Genomic DNA, 16,919 nt, shown 5'->3' on the forward strand with positions numbered 1-16,919 from the left:
TTAATAAAAAATCGTAATTGTACTAGCAGTAGTAATTCTGGTTAAAGTGAGTGTTGTACTAATAGTTACGCTTTAAACAGCCATTTGCGTTAGAGGCTTTAGTTATAATTGCAGAAGAAAATCAAGCGACCTTGCATGAGAAGCAATCTGCAAAACCATGTGATGATAGAAATGTTGTAGTAGAGTAGGGTGATAAGAGAGAGAGGAATAGAAAGAGTAATTTTGCTTCAGAAAATGATGATTCTGGGGTGTGGAACTCCTGTATCCTGACAACCAGGACATATTGTTTGGGGTCAAGGCCTACAAGTTTTCATGTTTACTTTGTCCTTTGGACAAGTTGGCCCAACCCCCTGCAGCACAAGTCCTTTGGCTGCTAGGTTACTGTATCACATTACAGAGCCAGGAGGGGAATGGTCAACCATTGAGGTAATATTTGTATCCATATGTTAATGCTGTTCGAGCTTGTATTTATGGTTCATTAAGCAAAGCCTTTATTGTTAGGGTGAGCGCTCTAAATACATGTTGTGAGCTCACACTGCAGTACTGACAGTGTATACATGTTAGCAAAGTTTAACCATATTGATGCTACATTGAATGCTCCCAGAATGCTATATAATTAGATGCAAATGTTTTCAGAAGCTTGAAAGCAAGATTGACTCTTTGCTTTTTTGTGAACATTTTATTTTTGAAAGCAACTATGAAAAAATAGTTTTGCTAAATTACTGTGAAATTGTAGGTACCATTTCTTTGAAGCATTGTTCAGTAAAATGTTTTGACAGCCTGCTAGTATTTTAAAAATAAATATTCATAATGCAAAAAGTGAAACCAGTTTCAACAAGATTGAGAGAAACATGAAAATTAATAAGCATTGGCAAAGCCAATAGGTCCTACATTGGTGGTCAGTCTTTTGGCTTTGTCAAAACGTCTCTTATTTTGACATGACTTGTAAAACTTTATTGTTGTGGGAGCTGCCAGGCCCTCACAATTGTAACAAACATTGGCAAAAATAAAAATATTTTTTGATCTCAAAAAGCACACATTGCCTCAGTAGTTTCTGACACTGAACAAAACTTTGTGTGGCAATATGCTTATCGTGAAGCAGCAGATTGCTATCACTCACATTGAAGCCAGCCGATGGATGGATGGATGGATGGATGGATGGATGGATGGATAGATAGACAGAGAATTAGACCTAATTAGGGACCCAGTTGTTAAAGAAAGTCACAAAAGTGCACCCATGGTATGTCTTTGCATTAGTGCAGATTAATATATTTCATTAAGTCACAAAAATGTACAGAAGTAGACAAATCATACTCCTAGAAAATATTTGAAGTATGTATAGATGTGGTCATGCTAAAATATGTTGATTATTTACAAGTTCACTTTCTCTCCAACCACTCCCGACCCCCAACCCTCAGGTTGTACTTCTGCCATTGTCAAGAGTACATTTTCAACCTTTCCCAGTATGGGAAAAGGTTACAGAAGAGCAAGGCCACTTTTTTCCTCCGGGGACCCCAGATTTAGGAAATAAGAAACTAGTTCATGTCTCTACAGAAGCGCAGGGCCAGGGAGACAGGTGGGCAGTGAAGTGGTAAAGCAGCCGAGGTAATATCAACATCTTCGCAATGGTCACCCTGCCCACTGAGGAGAGAGGTAGAATATTCCAAAATGTCAGCAAGCGACGTGTCCCCGCCAGGGCTCTACTTATATTGCCATCCACCAGATCCCTTTCTGTATGGTAAATATTAATGCCAAGGTAATGAAAGGTGTCAAACTGCCATAGCGCTGGAGTGGCTGGGACCTTCCCTCTCCAACACAAGCATTCCGTGGAGATAAAAAAGACAGGACTTAGACCAATTCAGACGCAGGCCCAAGGCCCCAATATAATTGTCTATTAATATTAATGCATCATCCATGTAAAGCGAAATCACCTCCAGGTAGAGGTCTATGGTCAGCTAATGTACGACCCAAATAGCTGAACAGACAAAGGGGAGCATCTTGGGGTTTCCTAGAAGGTGATCAATGCTTGTGTGGAGCTGATGGTCAGAAAAGAAATGAGTATTCCCGATCAAGGGATGTGCACTCCAGGCCTGCTGCATGCCTCAAAGCAGGGGATAGGACATAGCCATATGGATGTCATGCACACAGTTAAAGTCCTACCCCCCCACCCCAAAATGCACTGGGTGTGTAACTCGTGAAGCAGTGTCGCTGAGAGTGTTTACAGAAAAATGAGATTGTCCCATGTTGGGTGCTTAAAGTGCCACAAGAGAAATCGTAGCGTTGTCCGAATGCCTGTCAGCTACCATATGCCACTCCTCCAGGACCACTCTCTGGTTTGCAATCTGAAAGGGTACCATGGGTGTCACCCAAATCAACATCCCCCGGAGACGCTGAGTAAACAGTACCGCAAGTGCAGCAACTCCACTGATATATAATTCTTTTTTTTTTAGGTATGCAGTATGAATGTGCCTGCCTCTCTGGTAAGAATACACATGAATCCGTTCCCCCAGAGTCCTCAACCACCACACATGCCATGGTAGAAAATTGTGAAAGGGGGGAAATCAGTAACGCCTGTTTCCATCAGTGGATCGCTAAAGTGATCCATTTCCCTCAACCTACCACCCCAACCCCAAGCCATTCACAGCTCCCCAACCGATCCCCCTCCAGCATTACACCTCATGGAGACAAGAAAATTAAATAAAGCAAGTTAAAAAAAAACTGGAAAGTCAGCCCCCAACTCCCCTTGCCAGGTCACTGCAAAAACAAGCCCCTGATCGATCACAAACCATAACAGAACACAAGTGTAAAAAAGGTTGAGGAGACGTAAGTTCCAGTTGTGGAGAAAGTGGTTAACATGGGCTGCCTGGCACACTGGAACTATGTCAGACCCCCAGTTTTTACAGGGCATAGCCAAACATTACCCCAACAATTACAACAAAAGGATATAAAACCTTCACTCAGATCATTAGGTCTGCTGTCATTGGGGTAAGAGCTGGGCCAGTTTGTAACTCAGGAGGAATGTCAGCCAAGGCGCATGTCTCCTCTCCTTCCAGTGAGGACACGGACCGAGCAGGGGAGCCTGTGGTGTGGCTATGGCGATATTAAAGTTCAGCCAGGGCCTGCTCCCTTACTGCCTACTTCTCTGGCGGTCTACTCCACTCTCAGGCCTCGGTTGGGGAAGTGAAGAAACAGATGGTACCGGAGTCCAAGACTTGCAGCTTGGTTGAAACATCAAGGAGTAACACATGCCCATTTGGCAAAGCTGGTGCTTGATGGGCATGGAGTCAAATTGGAATGGCACATCTGCTGGGCTGTTTTCCACTTTCCAGGGGCCTTTTGTACGTGCAAGATGTAGTATGTGTTCCCGGTTGTGATAATTGAAGAGCCATGCCACCACCGGTCGAGGGGATGACCCGGGGGGGAGTGGCCTGTCGGTGGAGCGTGCGCATACAGTGCCCAAGAAGAAAGTGGACCTCAGAACATCAAGCATATTTTTAAGCAGCCAGTCTTTAAGGAAAAGGTCCATGTTGAGGCCCTCTGCCCCCTCTGGGAGCACCAGTATGCAGACATTGTTGGTCCTTGGCCTACCCTATGTGTTGTTTGCATGATTGCATAGCAAAGTCAATTCTACCGGGAAGGACCTTCAATCGAGATTCCATGTCTATCATCAAGGGTGTAGGCCAGCCACTGCGGACTCACTGGATTCCACCCTATCTCTTAACTTGGCTTGGTCAGCCCTAATCAAACTCATTTCGACCTTCATGGCATCCAGCTAGAGATCCAACGTGGCCTTAACGTCCTTAATCTGCCCTAGAAGTTCATCAAACCTGTCCGTCCGTGATTGATTGGCAGGGCAGAACCGGTACCAGTGCAGGTTCTGCACCAGGTCGTTCGGAGACACTTGAACCAGAGGGCAAGGGCCTTAGCCTGGGACATCAACCCTAACACCAGGGGAGTCTGCACATGACCTCCTCTGCATATCACCTCCTCTGCATGAGTGCGCTGCTCCATTGTGTGATAAATGCAAAAAGAACAATTGATAGACAGAATGTAGACCAAATCCAACATGCACCCCTAGTCATAGATCTGGGTTTAATACATCATTTTTTTTTTTTTTTGCTCACCATGCAATTCTAGTTTGGACCCAGCCATGTGCAAATCAGTCTTGACCCTGGGAACAGTCCAGTACGAACTGCCAGGCCAAGTCCTCCCTGGGCCAGAAACAAGCATCCTAGGACCGGTTTCGGGGTATCACCCCTCTTCAGCCAGGCTAGCTTGAATCTGGTGGCATAGTGAGCATGGGACCCACGTCTGGGCATACCCAGCACACTTAGGCCGACAAAAGCAAACAAGCACAAATGATGGACGGAATGCGGAACCAATCAGACAATGTAATTTGTGCAGCATATGATGGCAAGTATAAATGTCAGGAGTTAATTATAATCCAGTAGAGTGTGCCTTTATCATAGATCGTTATGTGGTTGCACCAGATTCAAATCCAGTGATGGAGAGGCCAACACAGCAGTGAAATACTTGTGACTGAACAAGTATTTTCCAACCCTCTTAATGTCATGGATTTAAATTTGTGGCCTACTATTTCATATTTTAAATCTTCTTTAATCTTTAAATGTTCTTGAACCTCTTTGACTTAATTGTATGTATTGATAGAAAATGTTTGGTTTGGCATTGGAAGCAAACACACTGATGATAACAAAAATTAAGCCGTACAAAAGGTAAAGGTAGGCAAGTATGTGTTTAAAGAAAGAAGTGAATGTATACCAGGATATTAAAGAAATGGATTGAAAATGAAAAGGGAACTTTTAGGTTTGCTTCAGGAAACCTTTATTGATGTCCTTTTGGAAAGGGAATCAGACATTGATTTAAAGTGACCAGCAAAACCCAATAGACCCTTCTAATCAGATCATTCCCCTGCATGTTGCACTCACTGGAGACTCCACTGATTTCTCATGCCCCTTCTGTCTGCCTAACTATCACTGTTCTTTGTAAGTCCTAGACTTTGAAATCCTGCTTCTTTTCTTGCTCACTGCTTAGTTATTCCCCCTTTTTATCGCAGTGCTGTTTTATGTTTTGCCATAGGGTTTCTACTACTATTTGTGAGATCTACTTGTTTTCTGAAATGCTCCACATCGGATAGTAATGATCTCTGGTAGTAATTGGATTTATATTGTGCTTACTACCCCTGACAAGGCGTTGAATCGCTTTACAGCTTAGAGTGCGCGACTCCAGAATGCAAGATTAATTGTTGATCGATTAGTTATTGTTGGTCAGTGCAATTAGTCATGTGTTCTAAAGAAAAATCGCATGTGTTTTACTTGACTTGTCTGTGGTATTATTAACAGGTAAGTGTGACCACTAGTGGTGAATATTTGGTTTTGTGTGAATGGTTGGTGAGATAGACAGGTGGAGTTTAGGTAATGTTAGATTACGGGATGGGGTTTAAAGAGGAGAGGTTTTGATATATGAAATGAGGTATCAGCCAATTGCAGATCTACCATATGAAGGATTGAGGCAGGCACACATGATATGGTAAGGAATCTATTCTCAGAAATAGAAGGTTGCAGAGGATGCAAGGTCGGAAGGTAAGAAACGGGTCACTCTTAAGAAAGAGTGGGAGTAAGAAGAGGTCAATTTTTCATGCCTGGTTGAGAAGTGTAATGGGAGCAGCCTTTCCGAGTTGGCAGTCGGAGAATGTGTGCTGTAGAAAGAAACAATGTTACACATAGTGCTCCAGACATCTTAAACATGTGATTATGAGTGTGCAGTTCAGTCCCAAACTATTAGGCATTGGCCAGTTTAAATGGAAACAATAGCAACCCTAGACTCATTTCATCCAAATTGGATCTTCTAGTCACCGTGCACATGCCTGCGTGGCCCAGGTCTGGACATACCTGTACCACTTAGAGCTTTTCTCTGAGGGAAAAGAAAGGTGATGTCGCAAAGGTTTATATCAATATCTAGGGCAGGTTAAGTAATGGATGTGTCCCATTCCATTTTTTTTTTTTCTTTTTTTTTTTTTTTGCAGTAGCAGCACCCACAAACAGTGATTACATGGAATGTAGCTTCCAGTAACTGGCAAAAGCTAGATACATTTTAAGCATTTCAATATTAACATTTTTATTCTTCTCTCAGTAGGTTGCCCAAATGAAATCACTGTTCCATAAGAGACTTACGTTGCTCTTCATTCATAAGGCCCAGCATTGCTTAAGCTGTCTAGGCTTGCTTGTTGTTCCGTTCAGAAGGACAGTGGCTAGGCAGTTGGGGCTCGACTCTCCCTTTTGGGGCTGAGCCCATAAACAAATAAACAAATGGTTGGTCGTTGTATTTATTATCACTTGATCAACAAATGATGGAATAGTGCCCAGAGAGAACACCAACTAACATTCCATACATTGTTTTTTCTCTCTCATGTATATGTGCCGACTCTAAGTTGTATGTTTTTACCATGTTGTGGGTTCCATAGCTGGGTGTGCCAAAGGTACTCCACCTGCAGTTCACTGATGAAGCCCATCATTGCTGAGATATGTATGCAGTTGCTTCAGATGCTGTGCAGAGGGGCAGCTCCTAGCAGTTTGACTTAACTGTCTTTTTGGGTTGGGCCAAAATTGATTTCCACATGGTTGATTCCATTTTATAATGACAGTGGTTAGATAACATATTAATTGAATTGTGATTATTAGTAGTGGAGATGAACTCATCATACCTTCAACCTATTTTTGCCTGGCATCATTTTGGTATGTTTATTGATATAATTTTGTAATCACTGCAGTGTAAATATCTGCACAATATCAATGGGATGGATAAAGGAGAAACTATATTTTCAAGATAAGTCACTTTTTTTTAGTTTTACTTCTAGAGCATAGGCTAGGGATTATTTCTTTATTTCTGAGTTACTAACTTTTACATCTTTGGTGCCAAGATCTTTGTACCTGATTTCAGTTTTGGTTCCCCTACCTATATTTTCCATAATTTGTCTGCTCTGTAATAATGATTCACACATTTGTGATTGATAATTCGAATTTCAAGCTTACCATTGTAACTCTGCTCATATTGGTAGTTATTGACTTCCTTTTGGGTTTGTTCTAGGACTTCTCTGAGACTGAACAAATGGATCAAGAGTGGTATCTGAAATTGGTAAGTAGTTTCGAATGGCCTTAAAGAACATTCTAGTGACAAATGAGAGCCTCATTTTTTAAGCACAATGCACTGATGACTTTCTGTAATGTATCCATTGTGAATTAAATGTTTCCAGACTTTACCAAATAGTTCATATCTACTTAAATATGGTGCCTGCTTAAAACACCCTTCCCTCCACATCAACAGGCACGTGGGTGCAGTTCCAACAAGAAGAACGGATCATTGGTTGCTTGTACTTTTCAAGCAGCATCATATAGAAGTTGTTTACATAGACCAAGTGACTGCAACATCCAAGGGGCGGGTTCAGTAAAGTTAGGCCTTTTGATAACTCTCTAGTCCACAGCTGTGATGTATTCACCAACAGCCAGATGCTCCAGCAGCAGGAAAATAGCAGGCAGACCCACTTTGGGTGGAGGTTTTAACAGTGAAAATTGCACAGCTGTGGAGGGGCAGATGAAGACAGTGGGCGCAGGAGGCTTGACCCATTGACTGGAGCGGGAGTAACTCCAGTGGAGGATCTAGGGCCTGTGCCAGAAGCAGATGCAGAAGAGCTGTTGTCTCTAGGTAGTGCAGCTTGCTCACACTGAGAAGACTAGGTCCATTTTGTCAAACTTTGCCATTTAACAGGAGGGCTCCTAATGTGAAGGTCTATGTTAGACCTGGTAGCTTTTTGGCGTGTCTCCCCTGTCTTTTTGCCTTCTGACCTCCTGGTTTTGGACTCTGTTTTTGCTGGTGTATTGTCTCTGCGCACTTTACCACTGCTAATCAGTGCTAAAGTGCAAGTGCGCCCCATATAAATTGTACTGTGGATTGGTTTATCCATAATTGGCATATTTGATTTACTAATAAGTCCCTAGTAACATGCCCTAGAGGTGCCCAGGGCCTGTGAATCAAATGCTACTAGTGGGCCTGCAGCACTGGTTGTGCCACCCACATTAGTAGCCCTGTAAACATGACTTAGACCTGCCATTGTAGTGTCTGTGTGTGCAGTTTTAAACTGTCAGTTCGACATGGCAATTGTGCCCACTTACCAGGGCTCAACCTTCCCTTTTACTACATGTAAGACACCCCTAAGGTAGGCCCTAGGTAGCCCCAGGGGCAGGGTGCAGTGTATGTTTAAGGTAGGGCATATACTAGTGTGTTTTATATGTCCTAACAGTGTAATACTGCCAAATTCGGTTTTCACTGTGCAAGGCCTATTTCGCTCATAAGTTAACATGGGGGGCTGCCTTTAAATATCCTTAAAGCGCAGATTCCCTTTGAGAGTAGATAAAAATGTGGCGTTTAGGGTCTCTGAACTCACAATTTAAAAATACATCTTTTAGTGAAGTTGGTTTTTAAATTGTCTGTTTGAAAATACCACTTTTAGAAAGTAGGCATTTTCTTGCTTATACCATTCTGTGACTCTGCCTGTTTGTGAATTCCCCGTCTAGGTCAGTTTAACAGTTGGGCTGTTCACACCTCTCCTCTAGACAGTGACACAAAGGGGGCTGGGCTGTAGCCTGCATATCTTGATTATCCATCTGTGCTGGAGGGGAAGAGAGGAGTGGTCGTTCACACCTGAAAGGACTGTGCCTGCCCTCACACAGTGCAGTCTCCGACCACCTGGTGTGCGTCTGGGGCCTGGCCTGGACAAGAAGGGACCTTGCAAACACTTGAGATTTTGCTTTGAAGTTTGCCAACTTCAAAGGCAGAACTGGGTATAATAAGACCCAAAACCCCAGACTTTTAGAGTCTTTCTGGAATCAAGAGGAACCTCTGCCCAGGAGAAGAGCTGAAGGAGGAGTAGTGTCCCTTTGCTGTGTTGCTTTGCTGGACTGGCCTGCAGCTGCTGCTTCTGCCTGAAAAGAGTGCAAAGGGTGAACTTTGCTGCGTGTCCTGCTTGAGAAAATTCTCCAAGGGCTTGGAGTAGAGCTTGCCTCCTGTTGGAAGTCTCAGGGACATCAAAGACTTCAGTTTCCTCGACCTGCAGCACTGGGAACTGTGTGTTTTGTGCTGTTAAAGAGGAGAAACCACTGCGATGCTGCCAACGATGCCGCTGGCCTGCACTGTGACCTGCTGACGCCACACGGAGTCGTATTGCCCCGCTTTCCACCATGACCCTGGTCTCACCGGCGCCGTCATCGGATGACTTCACAGAGCCGCTGCTCGCACCGCGACCTGTGGACACTGCACGTCGCACCACCCCGCTTCACACCGCAGCCCTGGTCTCACCGACGCCGCTGGACGCCGTCACCAAGCCACTGCCTGCACCGTGACCTGTGGGCACCGCACGTCATATCATCCTGCTTTGCACCGCAGCCCTCACCAGCGCACCTGATTTCATCATCCCAGAGTTCGATCCCCGAGGTGCGTGACCTCAAGGGCCTGACAACTCCTGCACCGACTCCGGAAGCGACGCCGCTCTCGGAGCTCACCGCGAGGATCACGACGCCCTGCAAATCCAAGGTACTGTTTGCGGATCTTCCCGACACCTTAGCTGGCCCGCAACGCCGCGGCCGGCCTGAACTGTTGGTTTTGTTGATCACTACGCCGTTATAGCCCCAGGTGGAGCTATCGACTTCAAGGAACTGTAGTTTTGAGTGCATCTTGCAGAATTCATATTTTTCTTACTGTAATTTGGATTTTTATCGTATTTGGTCTTGTTTTTTTTTTTTTAAATCTCTTTGTAAGAATTGTTCACTGGAAAATGTAATAGTGATTTAATAAACAGTGTTAATTATAATGCAGTTATGACGTTCCTTTACCACAATTTGCTTCTGATCATCTTATGATGCAAATTTTTATATATTTTACAGCTAGTATCTTTGTTACATTTGGTTAAAGGAGCACTGTAAAAAACAATGAAAAAACTTAAGAAAGGAGAGCAAAAGGAAAAACAGGTGGTGAGATAGCGAAAACAAAACTATGTATAATAGGTTGAGGGGGTGGGGAAGATGCTGGCGGGGGGAGATGATCTGTTGGAGGGCTTGACGGCTTCTTTGTGCGTATTTGTTACAGCGGCGGGGCCCAAGAATGCGTTGGGGGTTCAATATTACAGTCACTTGTGTTTCCTTTAGGGAAAGGCTGCGGGTACTAGAGTAGAGTTTACAATTGTAGTGTCTTGTTACTTCAATTATTGTCTGCTTTGTGCCGGTGATCTAGGGCGGGCGGGTGTCATCTTTTTCAAGTAGCTGTTCTAGGAAGGTGTCCCATGTCTCCGCAATTTTAACCACTATCCCTATGTCCCTCAATGTGTGTAATACATGTTTTTCTGCGTTGGCCCAGTGAATTAGGTCTTTAGTCCATCTGTGTATATCTGGGGTGCCAGGGGACTTCCATTGTGTTGCAATGAGTCGTTTAAAGATGATGAACGCTAGGTCTGCGCATCTATGTTTTTGTTTGTCCTTGTTGCACCTGTGACGTATGCCCAAGATGCAGGATTCGGTGTGGGATTTAGCATGAGACCCGACCACTCGGTTGTCTGTTGTGTGACGGTGTGCCATGTGCGAAGTAGTGGTGGGCAGTTCCAGGTCATGTGGTAAAAATCTGCCTCCGTGTTTCCACATCGTGGACATTCGGAAATTGCTTGTGGAAACGTACGTTTTATGCGAAGTGGAGTTAAATATGCCTGGTGTAAATAATTGAGTTGAGTGTGTCTGAAGCGGGCATTGCGGGAAATGTCCCGCGTGGTTGTGAGGGCCATGGTCCATTGTTGCTCTGTGAGGGGTGTTTGCAGGGTCTTATCCCAGTATGATTTAGCTTGTGTTTGAGTTTTTACAGGGTAAGCTTGTAGTATTTGATATATTCGGGAGATGCTTGATGGCTTGCCAATATCTGCAAGTAGTTCATGTAGTGTGGGTGCTATTGGTGGTTCTGAGTTACCTTGGCCCCATATTTTATGTATCAGTCCTTTGAGTGCCCCATATGTGATGAATTCACCTGGTCCTAGGTTGTATATCTCTGCTAGTTTTGTGTATGTTATATATTGCTCATCTTCATATACATTGCCGATCTTTTGTAAGCCTTTTACAGTCCATGTCGTTAGGTTCAATGTATCATGTAGTTTATGTATCCCCGGTATGGCTAGTAGGGGAATCTTTGGTGAATAAAGTGGTACACGAGTTCCCTGTGATACATATCGGTTCCAGGTACGTTCGGCAACTGTCATTAGTGCGTTTTTATGATGCGAAGTGAGTGTGCCCCCGATGAGCCAATCTAGTATCTTTATTCGTCCTATTTGCGTTCTCACTTTGTGTCCCTCTGGGTTTGGGGGGTCTTGTAGCCAAGTCAGAATCCGATGTAATTGTGCTGCTGCATAATAAAGCTCGAGATGAGGTATCACCTTTCCCCCCCCCCCCCCCCCCCTTCTAGTGGGAGGTAAAGTTTAGCAATAGCCACCCTTCTGCAACCATTCGCCCATATCAATTCAATCAACAGTTTAGTTAATTGTACGAAGAGTGTTTTTGGTAGTATTAGTGTTAGTGCTGTAAAATAATAAAGTAATCGAGGAAGCACTATCATTTTGGCCAGAGCCACTCTTCACATAGGCGAGAGGGGCAGTGAGCACCAGAAGGGTATAGAGCTTTTAATTGATCTAATGGCTCTATCTAGGTTACCTTCCTTTAGATCTGTGGCGCTGTGATAAATATGGACTCCTAAGTATTTAAAAGTTGTGTGTTCCCACTTTAAGACATTGTCAGTTGACGCTTCGGTATGTGGTTCTGGGGATGGACACATGGGGAATATGCATGATTTGGACCAGTTAACCCGCATGCCAGATAGGTCTCCAAATGTGTTAAGTAACTGCAGTATGTGTGGAAGGGACACAGTATGGTTGCGTAGGTATATTAGTGCATCGTCTGCATATAGTGAAATTATGCGTAATTCTTCGCCGTCTGGGATACCCCATTCTGCTGCTTCCTTGCGTAGTCTTGCCGCAAGTGGTTCTATTGCAAGTGCAAACAATAGTGGTGATAATGGACAACCTTGTCTTGTTCCTCTTCCTATGTCGAATTTCTCTGAAATAATTGCACCGGTTTTAATCCGTGCTTTGGGATTAGTGTATATAATGGATATCCATCGTATAAAGCCAGCGCCAAATCCCATTTTTTGTAATGTCGTCATCAAGAAAGGCCAGCCCAGAGTATCAAAGGATTTTTCCACGTCCAGCGACACCGCCACCCTAGTGTGAACTAGTCCTGGAGTCATGGACATGATGCATATTAAGTTTCTGATATTAATAGAGGTATTGCGCCCTGGTATAAAGCCAGATTGGTCTGGGTGTATCAGGGTAGACATTAGTGGCAGGAAGTGATTGGCTAGGATTTTCCCTAATATTTTATATTCCGAGTTTAATAGGGATAAGGGTCTATACGAGCGGAAGTTTAAAGGGACTCGTCCTTTTTTTATGTAGGACTACAATTGTCGCCTCCCTTTGTGTTTCTGTGAGTTGTCCTCTTTCGTATGCTTCTTGTAGCATTGTTTGGAATGATGCGATTATCTGAGGTGTGAAAGTTTGGTAGTACTCAATAGGGAGTCCATCTGTACCTGGGGTCTTAGTGTGTCAACTGTTTTAATGCCTGTAGTATCGCTTCACTTTTGATTGGTCTATCAAGGTTAATAATTTGTTCTGCATGTAATCTCTTCATTGGGGCTTGTTGAAAGAACTTTGCCAGTTGTAGCGGGTGTGGGGGGGGGTTTGGTTGCGTACAGTGTGCTATAGTTTTCTTTGAATGTCTCATTAATTTCTTGCTGTGTGTTTACCATTGTGCCTGTATCTTGGCGTATAGCGTTTATGGGTGTGACTTTCTGTGTCCCTTTTGCTAGCCACGCTAGTAGCCTGCTAGATCGGTCGCCTTCGGCGTGTAGTCGTGCTATGTAGTGTCGATAGTCAAATTTTCGTAAGCGAATCTCGGTTGCATTCCATTGGTTTTTGAGGTTAGTTAATTCGTTGTTATTGCCTCTGCCCAAGGCTAATTCGCGTTCTGAGTTGCGAATTTTACCTTCAATTTCACGTAGCTCTGCACTTAGTTCTCGACGTACCCCGCCTGCCGTTGCTATGCATATGCGTCTTATAACTACTTTGTGTCCGTCCCATTCTATAGCTCGTGATGTTGTTGTCTTTGTGTTGATTGCAAAGTAGGTTTCTATTTCTTCTGCTATTTTGGCACGGAAAGGGGGGTCGCGCAGTAGGGTGGGTTGCGCAGTAGGGTGGGTTGCAGGCGCCATGTTGGAATACATGTTGGCTGTCTGCCCCATTTTAATGTTACCAGTAACGGGCAGTGGTCTGATAGAGTTTTGGCCAGGTATGTTGCATTATGTATCATGTGTGCTAACCTATTAGTGCATAGTAATAAGTCTATTCTCGTATGGAGTTGTGTACTGGTGAGTAGAAAGAGTATTCTCCATAAATGGGATGTAAACTTCTCCATATGTCTTGTAATTTTGTTTCTTGTAGCCATTTGTTGAGTGCACAGGACAATGCCGTGCATTGGATGTCTCTCGTTGGAGGGTGTGATCTGTCTAGCGACATCTCAATTACGCTATTGAAATCTCCCCCACCCCCCATATAGTAGGTATAGTCGGGTCTTATGGGATTTGTGTGGTAATGGTTCGAAGGAATCCTCCCTGTCCTGTGTTGGGTGCGTATAGTCCAATTATTGTTAGTTGTTTCCCGTCTAGCTCCCCGTCCAGGCTAGTATATCTTCCATTATTATCTGTATGTAAGTTTTTGACGGTGTACGGTACGCCGAGGGCTATCCATATTAATACACCCTTCGCATATGTCGAGGTTTTAGTACTGTGCATTATTCCTGACCAATTTTTTTCTATTTCACACAATTCGTGTGCTGTAGCATGCGTCTCTTGCAAGATAGCTATGTGTATTTTGTGTCGTTTAAGGTATGAGTGTATCTTACGTCTTTTGGACATGTTAGCAAGTTCCCTAATGTTCCAGGTTACTATATTAAATGACGTCATATTGTGTGGATTGCTTGGTGTAGTGTCACCCGTGTCCCGGGTCTCGCGCCATCTCGACCAGCCCCCCCAGGGCCTCCTATGTGTTAGGATATTAAGCATCTTGTGGGAGTAAATGAAGATAAAAGAGGAAATAAAACTTACATTGGTTAATCTAACTGGGGGCTGCGGGGCACATCTGGTGCAACTGTTTACATTAGTTACTGTAAGGTCCATTCTGTAACCCGTCGGGTTAGGGGAGTGTTTGGGGGGGGGGGGGGAGGAGGGGCGTTGATGTATTGTCCGGAGTGTCTCCGATTTTGAGCCCGTGTAGTTGTATTTGCATCCCTTCTTGTGTTCCGTTTTGTGCTAAATGTGGTTGTGGCTCGCGTGTAGTACCTGGTTTAGTTTCTGCATGTTTCTTGCTTGTTTTTCTTCTTTTTTTTTGTTTGTTTTTTTGTTTCGGGTTTGCTTGTTTTTTGAGAAGGAATGTCCGTGGTATGTTTGTTCTGCTTTTATTTCTTGAGTTCGTGAATTCGCGTAAAGAGTCTTGCTGTTTCAGCACTAAAGGTCATCCGGCGAGCGTGGAGTAAACGTTGGTCCCGTGGTGAGTGCCGACGTGATTAGGCCTTGTTGGCTGTTCGTTGAATTGGAGTCCGAATTGTTCGTGTCTTGGTTGGATCGAGGCTGTATGGATGAGAACCTGTTCGCCACCTTTAAGACTTGGACTTGCTCCGCCTTTACTTGCAATTTCGTTGGACCCAATGCAGTCTTGTGTTTTAGAATTTTTTTTTGCGGCGTGGTTGTGGAGTCAGCCACTCTTTTTGTGTTCGGGTCTCGGCTGTAGGGTCTATCAGGCCTTTCGCGTGTATCAAAGTCCATGCGTCTTCTGATGTTGAGAATATGTGGGATCTTACGCCGTCCACCACCCGCAGTTTAGCTGGATACATCAAGGAATATAAATAGTTTTTCTCTCTCAGTATTTGCTTTGCTGTGTTAAAAGTGGCACGTTTGCGTTGGACTTCAGCTGTGTAATCTCGGTAGGCTGTGATTTTTGCATTTTCTGTGTCCATTGGGCCTATCATGTGGAAGTTCCTTAGCATCTGATCCCTGTCCCTATAATTAAGAAGTCTCGCAATTAGTGGTCTTGGTGGGGTTCCCGGACGGGGAGGGCCCCCTGGTACTCTGTGTGCGCGTTCCACTATTAATATCTGTGGGAGGTCGGTTGTAAATATGTTTTCTTTGAGCCAGCGCTCCAGAAATGCTTCTGCGTTTGGGAGTTCGATCTTCTCTGGAAAACTGAGGAATCTCACATTGTTACGGCGAGAGCGTCCCTCCGCCTCGTCAGCCTGCTTATTTAGGCGTAGTATTTCGGTTTCCTGATGTTGGAGCCAGAGTTTCAAATCTGCTATGTCCGGTTGTGCTGTGTTAAGGGTTGTTTCAGCTGTTGCGACCCTTTCTGCTAGCTTCCGATGTTCCATACGTAGCGTGTTGACTTCGGCCACTACAGTGTCTATTTTTCCTTCTAACTAAGTTCTGGTGTCGAGTATTGTTTGGAGTACTTTTTCCATTTGCGCGGAGTGGGCAGCTAGAGTCTCTGTCACTTTTTTGTAAAGCATTTGAGTGGTGTTCCTTGTCCATTTCTGATGCTGATGAGGGTCTAGTTTCAGTTTGTGCTCTTTGTGTTTTCGGTTTCACCATCTTTATATTAACCTTGAGTTCATGCGCATCAGATTATAAGTTTATACTACTTGTCTACCACAGTACCAACTCACTTCGGGACCGTTGACCAACAGTGCTATTCCGACCAGGAGCCCTACTTTTGCAGATGAATCTGCACGTGTGCTCGGTGATATGGCGCTTTATAGGGTTGAATAGGGTCGCGATCCTTGTCTAGTTACTTTGCGCGTGTTTACAGTGGTCGCTTTATGTGTCGCTTGGTTCCACATACGGCCTAGTCTTCCTGTGACATCTAATTTGCACCCTCCGGCGCCTTTCACATTGATAGGCTACTCTGTGCGAGTTGTAAGGGTTCTTTGGATATGTTCAGCTGCTGGGGGTATCTGAGCGGCGCCGCACCTCGGGCCCAGTCCACCCCGCCGGGCTTAATTAAGCTTCGGTACTTGTTGTGCACTTCTACCGGCGGCAGTGTCGCCGACGGGTCCCGGCACGGTTAGCGGCCGGAGCCCGGTTTCAGGCCAATCATTTCTCCAGGCCCTCTTCTCCACTTTCCTCCCTCGGGCCTGTCTGGGTTCGAGTAGGCCCAAATGCGCCTCGGTCCGTGTCGCTAAGTGTCTCCACCCACACCGGCCGAGCGCCCGGGCCTGGCTCCGCGTGGGCAGCAGCGCTGGTCCGAACCCCAGTATGCGTTCCATGGTCCCCCTCACCTCTGCCTCTCACGGCTCCGCCGGCCGGGACTTTCTCGGGTCCAGGTAGGCCCGTGCGCGGGCGCCGCTCCTGCTCCAGCGCGGGTCATCCGGTGTGCACTTGCTGCATCGCTGGTTTCCGTTGTTTGGTTTTTCTTAGTGTTTTATCCATATTGCACACATATTTGGTAGTTTTCATGTGCATCGCCTGTGAATTTGGTGCTTTATCAGGATCTTTTTACTGGCTGTGGACGGAGCTCACTTTAGAGCGTCCTTTCACGACGCCATCTTGGCCACGCCCCCTTGGTCTTGTTTTATATAGATAAATATTGGCTATTTTTCTAAAACTGGTGTGGTGTCCTTTTGTAGTGTTTTCCCTTATTACTGTGTGTTATGTGCAAAAGCTTTACACTTTGTTTCTGAGATAAGCCTGACTGCTCGTGCCAAGCTACCAAGGGGGTG

The 16,919-nt window shown here is 44.8% G+C and overlaps 1 protein-coding gene across 1 annotated transcript in view; it reads left to right on the forward strand.

Moving 5' to 3' along the window:
• Positions 1 to 16,919, forward strand: part of LOC138261651 (zinc finger protein 84-like) — a 252,506-nt gene that overhangs the window by 45,365 nt on the left and 190,222 nt on the right. The window contains exon 2 of the mRNA XM_069210820.1: positions 7,105 to 7,152. Within this exon, the coding sequence (XP_069066921.1) occupies positions 7,105 to 7,152 (48 nt within the window). The remainder of the gene's footprint in view (positions 1 to 7,104; positions 7,153 to 16,919) is intronic.

This window comes from Pleurodeles waltl, chromosome 10 (assembly GCF_031143425.1).
Source record: "Pleurodeles waltl isolate 20211129_DDA chromosome 10, aPleWal1.hap1.20221129, whole genome shotgun sequence".
In the NCBI taxonomy this organism is placed as follows: domain Eukaryota; kingdom Metazoa; phylum Chordata; class Amphibia; order Caudata; family Salamandridae; genus Pleurodeles; species Pleurodeles waltl.